General features: G+C 48.3%; 1 protein-coding gene across 2 annotated transcripts in view; it reads right to left on the reverse strand.

Annotated features, from left to right (window-relative positions):
* The window catches only part of AXIN1 (axin 1), a 79,200-nt gene extending 76,064 nt beyond the window's left edge, over window positions 1-3,136 (reverse strand). Inside the window, exon 1 of one of the 2 annotated variants that reach the window (XM_012805797.2) lies at window positions 2,176-3,136. In XM_012805797.2, coding sequence (XP_012661251.1) covers window positions 2,176-3,053 — 878 coding nt within the window. In that variant the 5' untranslated portion in view covers window positions 3,054-3,136. The remainder of the gene's footprint in view (window positions 1-2,175) is intronic. The other variant, XM_012805798.2, reaches the window with a different exon arrangement.
* Between the last annotated feature and the right edge of the window lie 3,815 nt (window positions 3,137-6,951).

Consider the following 6,951-nt stretch of genomic DNA (forward strand, 5'->3'; position numbering starts at 1 on the left):
TTTAAAAAAAAAAAAAAAAAAAAACACACACACACAACTTAATTTCCAGTTCCTCCTTTCTGCAGGGGGTGCTCCTAGTTGCCTATTCAGCCCACTCTCCTATTCTCTTTACTGGCGACCCCAATCTTCTTTTGGAGGATCCCCCTGGGAACAGCCGTGCTGTGTGGGGCACCTGACTTTCTTTCCAAGTGGTTCTATGTGGTCTAAGCCCCCCACAGCCTCAGGTCCATGCACATTGACTGTGCTGGTAAGGGCAGGACACAGCAATAACACTGCATTGCCCTCCCCACTCAGATCAAACTGCAGGACCTTCCTTCCATGTTGTCAACAAAGGAACCCACAGCCCAGTTCACTACAGCAGCCACCTCCAACAAAGCTGGTCACTAGGGAGGCAGAGTCAGAGAAGCAGGAAAAAAGGGCCTAGAGTCCTAATCAAGCTACCTCTGAAGGTGGAAGCCACCAATACTCTTCATAATCTAGGCCTGCTGTCACTTCCACCCTTCCAAGTCTTGACTGCACAACCTCACATAGCAAAAAGAATGCACCCAAAATGGAATTAACCCCTGTTGGACTTCTCACCCCATCAATGGCCCTGACATCAGAGATCTTCAAACCACAAAATCTTACCATAGACAGCCTCCGACTGGGAGGACTTCTGAGTTCCAGAATGTCCCAACCACCAGCAGCTCTACAGTGGGCAAGTTAGAATCAAAAAGTGCCACAGTCTTTGCAACTGAGTACCAGAAGACAGGAGATGCCAATGTACTCATTTAATTTCATGGCAACGCTTTCGCGTTACAAACAAAGCAAATCAAAGAAAAAGCAGTCGCTGCTTATGCCAGTGATAGAAGACTGGTCAGGGGCACTCAGGAATTCTTAAAATCAGAATCATAATTGAGCTCTGTTTTTTTCTTTTCCTGCAGCCCAGACCTCAAATTTAGTGCTATTTTAAAAATGTTTCTGTCTCAGAACCTATAGCTCAGCAGCTAGGATGCTGGCCACATACACCTGGGCTGGCATGCTCAAACCCACCCTGGGCCTGCCAAAACAACAATGACAACTACAACAACAAAAGAGCCAGGCATTGTGGCAGGCGCCTGTAGTCCCAGCTACTTCAGAAGCTGAGGCAAGAAATCACTTAAGCCCAAGAGTTTGGGGTTGCTGTGAGCCGTGATGCCACAGCACTCTACCAAAGCAACATAATGAGATTCTGTCTCCAAAAAAAATAAAAAAAGCTACACAGGCTGTGTCTCTAGTCACCAGCTTTGAGGAAATGAGCAGGAAACGCAAGCTATCTGCTCACAAGTCCAACAGATGCCAACCTGCAAGCCAAATAAACCTCTGGTAACCACATGGGGATTGCAGAGAAAAAGCATGAAGCAGCAGGTTCCAGGCTGTGAAAAGCAGCAGTTCAAGCCTTCCCAGCTGCATGGGGGCCTGCATACACATGCTGACAGCAGTCCCAGGCCTCCCCTGGGCATCTGTGGACCAACTATACCCAATAGCACTAATACGTTCTGGTGGCAGGAAAAGAAGGTCCAATCCTGGAACTCCAACCAAAGCCACAGGAAGTTTTCAAAGTACTTGGACAATTCCCCACACGAGCTTCCTCACCACTATTTTTCCGCCTCTGGGAAGAACCTCAGAAGATGGCTATTAAAAGCAATAATCCAGGGCGGCGCCTGTGGCTCAGTGGGTGGGGCACCAGCTCCATATACCAAGGGCGGTGGATTCAAACCCAACCCCAGCCAAACTGCAACAAAAAAATAGCTGGCTTTGTGGCAGTTGTTTATAGTCCCAGCTACTCGGGAGGCTGAGGCAAGATAATCACCTAAGCCCAGGAGTTGAGAGGTTGTTGTGAGCTCTTGTAATGCCACGGCACTCTACCGAGGGCGATAAAGTAAAACTCTGTCTCTACCAAAAAAAAAAAAGCAATAATCCAGAATTCTCTAAGTATTGATGCGTTTTTTGTTTTTTTTTTTTAAGACAGAGTCTCTGTCACCCTTGGTAGAATGCAGTGTACCTGGTGACAAGTGTGAAGGCATCATGAAAAATAAAATTATAATTCAACTACAGCAGCAGCAGAACATTCGACTGGGGGTTACAAGACAAGACCATGTATGACCTTCCTGTTTGCCTGCCAGGTCTTGGAGGTGACCCTTGTGCCGGACTCACCTGAACTCTCTGCCTTCGCTGTACCGTCTACTGGAGGAGGCCCTCGGGGCAGCTGTCTCCAGGAGCAGCTTCTGAGTGAGCCTGCTGGGTGGAGCAGGGTCTCTGCCACCATCCTCCTCCAAGTCTTGGTCACATTTCCATTCCTCATCCTCGTTTAAAGTGGGGAGGTATCCAGACATGCCCTTCCCTGTCCCTGACCCAGAGCTCTGGTCACTACAGACCTTTGGGCTCTCTGAGCCTGTCCTCGTATACTCCAAATAAATATCGGACTTGAGGAAGGAGGGGTAGGTGTTCTCCTCCATGGTGGCCTGGATTTCTGTCTGGGCCTGGTCAAACATGGCAGGGTCGATCTGCTGCTTCACGATGCAGTCCTTTATGAAGCTCTTGGTGGCTGGCTTGGTCTGGCGGGACACGATGCCACTATTATCAAGAATATACTTTCGGTAGATAGCTCTTGCCAGCTTCAGCCTCTTTTCCTCATTTGAGTCACAGGGCTCCAGCTTCCTGAAGCCACTGCAGGCAAACCAGAAGTCCAGCAGGTCTGCACAGCCCTCCTGCTTCAGGAAAGTCCTGAACAGGCTTATCCCATCTTGGTCATCCAGTAGGGAGTGCAAGGACTCAGCCCACTTCAAGTACGGTGGGGTGGGTGAAGCGCTGCCCTCGGGCTCATAACCCAGGTCCAGATCCGCACGCCTTGGAGTCGCTGTCGATGTCTCACCTTTAATGCCAGCACCCTTCCCAGAGCAGAAACTGTGGCTGACAGGCCGTGGATCTGTGGATGCCAATTCTCCCTCCTCACCAGGCACTGGGGGCCGGGGGGCATCTTCAGTGAAACTTGCTCCAAGGTCCAAGGGGAAACCCTGCTCTTGGACATTCATTTTGGGACTCTGTGCGTCAATGAACAATGAGCGCTGCACCCTAATACATCAGTACTTACAGCTCCAAAGTGAATCAATCTGTCCTGTTAAAACCATTAAGAGGACAAGGATTAGGAAAGGTGGGTCCATGGAAACACAACCAGAGGTTTTCTCAAGACAAAACTCGCAATGAAGCCCTCCCACTCACACTCAAAGCCAGAAACTCGCTTTATAATTTCTGGTAAGACATGTTTTAGCCAAAAGGTTTGCTCTACACTAAAGCAATTTTGGAAACTTACAATATCGAAATGTTTCTCATACTAAGAAGTGAATGCCCAGACCACAGAGAATGCCACAATCCTCCAATGTCACTCCTGAGAGTGTCATAGTGACTATCAGATTGAGGTCCTCCCACCACAAGGAATGAGCTGAGTGACCAGCAAGGCCGAAAGGCTGCAAGAAGGAAAAGGGCTTCTCATCCCAACTACTTCTGCAAATGAGATGAGGATAATCACCCCACCGCCTCGGCAATGCTGAGAGAAAGAAAGGGAAATACACATCACAGTCCCTAAGGCAGGTGACCATCCTCTGACCCCAGGCCCACCGCCAGTGCTGCCTGTCTGCTGCAACACCTCATACTCAGTGTGCTTTGTAACACATGCAAAACACAGCAACTTGTCCCTCCAACTTTCAACACACCTGGAAGAGCAGTTAACTAGGTCACCTGCAGTACCACTGACCAAGCAATAAAGGACCCCACCGTACCCATGCACAAAAAGGTATTCTGACATCATCAATGTAGACAACCTTTTTTTTTTTTTTTAATTCAGGTTTGAACCCACCAGCCCCAGCGCATGTGGCCAGCACCCTAACAACTGAGCTATGGGTGCCCTGTTGAAGATGTTTTTTTTATTTTTGTTTTGAGACAGAGTCTCACTCTGTCACCCTTGGTAGAGTGTCATGGCATCATAGCTCACAGTAACCTTAAACTCTTGGGCTGAAGTGATTCTCTTGCCTCAGCCACCCAAGTTAGCTGGCACTACAGGTGCTCACCACAATGCCTGGCTATTTTTTTTTTTTTTAGAGACGAGGTCTTGCTCTGGCTCAGGCTGGTCTCAAACCTGTAAACTCAGACAATCCACCTGCCTCTGCCTCCCAAGTGCTGGGATTACAGGCAGGAGCCACTGCTCCCAGCAATGTAGACAATCTTAACAATGTTTCTATCAGAAAGTGGCCTCTGTTACAGGAAAGTGTCCTTCTGATAGCAAATGGTAGTTGGGTACTTGAAAGAACAGAAAAAATAAAATCCAAATACAATTACACTTTTTAGCTAATGAAGCATATGGTTCATATATTCTGTAAGATGAAAATCAACAGATTGCCCTCTTACAGGTCAGGCGACTAAGGATAATATTGCTGCTACAAGACTGCACATGATACACATAAGAGGCTGGCTCAAGACTCAGACAGAATCCTCCCTAGTGGTCCTACAGGAGCCTACAAAAGCCATGAGCTCGAGCTGTACCTCTCAACCTAGCTAAACGGGTGGGGAGTGAGTGCAAAACAGCTTATCAGGGTAGAAGTGAGCCAGGCTTAAAGGTAGGCTGGGTGGCTGGGCACAATGGCTCACACCTGTAATCCTAGCACTTGGGAGGCCGAGGTGGGTGGATTGCCTGAGTTCACAGGTTCAAGACCAGCCTCAGTCAGAACGAGACCTCGTCTCTAAAAAGAAAATAGCCAGGCATTGTGGTCGGCACTTGCAGTCCCAGCTACGTGGGAGGCTTAGGCAAGAGAATCACTTGAGCCCAAGAGTTTGAGGTTGCTGTGAGCTATGATACCATGGCACTCTACCAAAGGTCAACAAAGTTAGACTGTCTCAAAAAAAAAAAAAAGTGGGCTGAGGTAGCTGGGTTCCGGGCTTATGCATGTAATCCTAACACTCTGGGAGGCTGAGGCAAATAGATTACTTTTCTTTTTTTCTTTGAGACAGAGTGTCATTATGTCGCCCTCGGTAGAGTGCCATGGTGTCACAGCTCACAGCAACCTCAAACTCCTAGGCTTAAGTGATTCTCTTGCCCCAGCCTCTCAACTAGCTGGAACTAAAGGCACCCGCCATAACACCGAGCTATTTTTTTGTTGTTGTAGTTGTCATTGTTTGGCAGGCCCAGCCGGGTCTAAACCCACCAATCCCAGGGCATGTGGCTGGAGCCCTAGCCACTGAGCTACAGGCACCAAGCCGCAGATAGATTACTTGAGCTGAGAAGTTCAAGGCCTAAGCAAGAGGAAGAACCCATCTCTAAAAATAAACATGTGGCTCAAGTGGCTAAGGCGCCAGCCACATACACCTGAGCTGGTGGGTTCAAATCCAGCCTGGGCCTGCCAAACAACAGTGACAGCTGCAACCAAAAAATAGTTGGGCATTCTGGTGGGCACCTATAGTCCCAGCTACTTGGGAGACAGAGGCAGGAGAATCACTTGAGCACAGGAGTTGGAGGTTGCTGTGAGCTGGAACGCCACAGCACTCTACCCAGGGCGACAAGCTTAAGGCTCTGTCTCAAAAAAAGAAAAATAGCCAGGTGTTATGGCAGGTCTCAGGTCCTTGAGATGCTGAGGCAAGAGGATCACTTCAGCCCAAGAGTTTGAGGTTGCTGTGAGCTATGACACCCCAACACTCTACTGAGGGTGACAAAACAAGACTCTATCTCAAAAAAAAAAAAGGGGGGGGTGGGCTGGGGAGAAGACTTTAAGGAAGCACTCAAGTTCAAATGCCTGGAGCACTTGACAAGCCAAAAGATGCAAAACAAAACCCTAAGACCCAGTGATAACACCCAGTGGTTCTCCATAGCCACCACCACTCACTTCTGAGCCCTGGCCAATACAAACTTTGTCCCCCTCATGTACATCCTCACACTGCCCCCACCTGCAGACAGCTAAAAGAAAAAGTATCCATAAATGGACAATGAGACACAATTATATGCCCCAAATGACATTTCTGCTGCTAATGATGTTTTATGAAAACTACTAGGGGTGGCACCTGTGGCTCAAAGGAGTAGGGCGCCAGCCCCATATACCAAGGGTGGTGGGTTCAAACACCACCCCAGCCAAACTACAACAAAAAAATAGCCAGGTGTTATTGCAGACGCCTGTAGTCCCAGCTACTCGGGAGGCTGAGGCAAAAGAATCACCTAAGCCCAGGAGTTGGAGGTTGCTGTGAGCTGTGTGACACCACTGCCAACTGAGGGCAATAAAGTGAGACTCTTATCTCTACAAAAACAATAAAATAAACAAACAAAAAAAACTACTGGGTAGGCTGTAATCATGGCCTCAACAGGAATAGCCTGTTTTTAAGGTCAAGGCCCAGTGGGCTACAGCACCCTGCTGCTACAGACCACTTCATCTGCAGTCACTTTCTCACAAGCTCCACACCAGCTCAAAGATGTCTAATGTCCTCTGATCAGGACACCACCACAGGAAAGGGGACCTGCATCCTGGCCACCTAAGCACCCCCTTACAGAGTTCCTGCAGTTCACTAGCTTTAGAGTAGTCTGTAGAAACTGAAATTAACTAACCAGAGCATGTATTCAATCAGGCGCTAATCACAGGTCACAGTCACTTTCTCTGCAGTGCTGTGTCTTCTCTACGTAAGTACTTCCAACAACAGGACCCATAGCACCCAACACAAGGACTTGCAACCTACAGGCACAATAAATACCTAATGCATCAAAATAAATGCGAAAAGCAGTCACAAATACCAAACACTGGCTCTTTATAGATGCTGAACTACTATGCTGTAGAAACAGAACCAAATCCAAGATGGGGTCCTTGATGACAAAACTGCAGCTGTCTTTCGAATATTTTAATTCACGTGCAGGATCGGCGCCTGTGGCTCAAGCGGCTAAGGCGCCAGCCACATACACCT

Source organism: Otolemur garnettii, unplaced genomic scaffold (assembly GCF_000181295.1).
Source record: "Otolemur garnettii isolate 467f Iridium unplaced genomic scaffold, OtoGar3 scaffold00044, whole genome shotgun sequence".
NCBI classification, from domain to species: domain Eukaryota; kingdom Metazoa; phylum Chordata; class Mammalia; order Primates; family Galagidae; genus Otolemur; species Otolemur garnettii.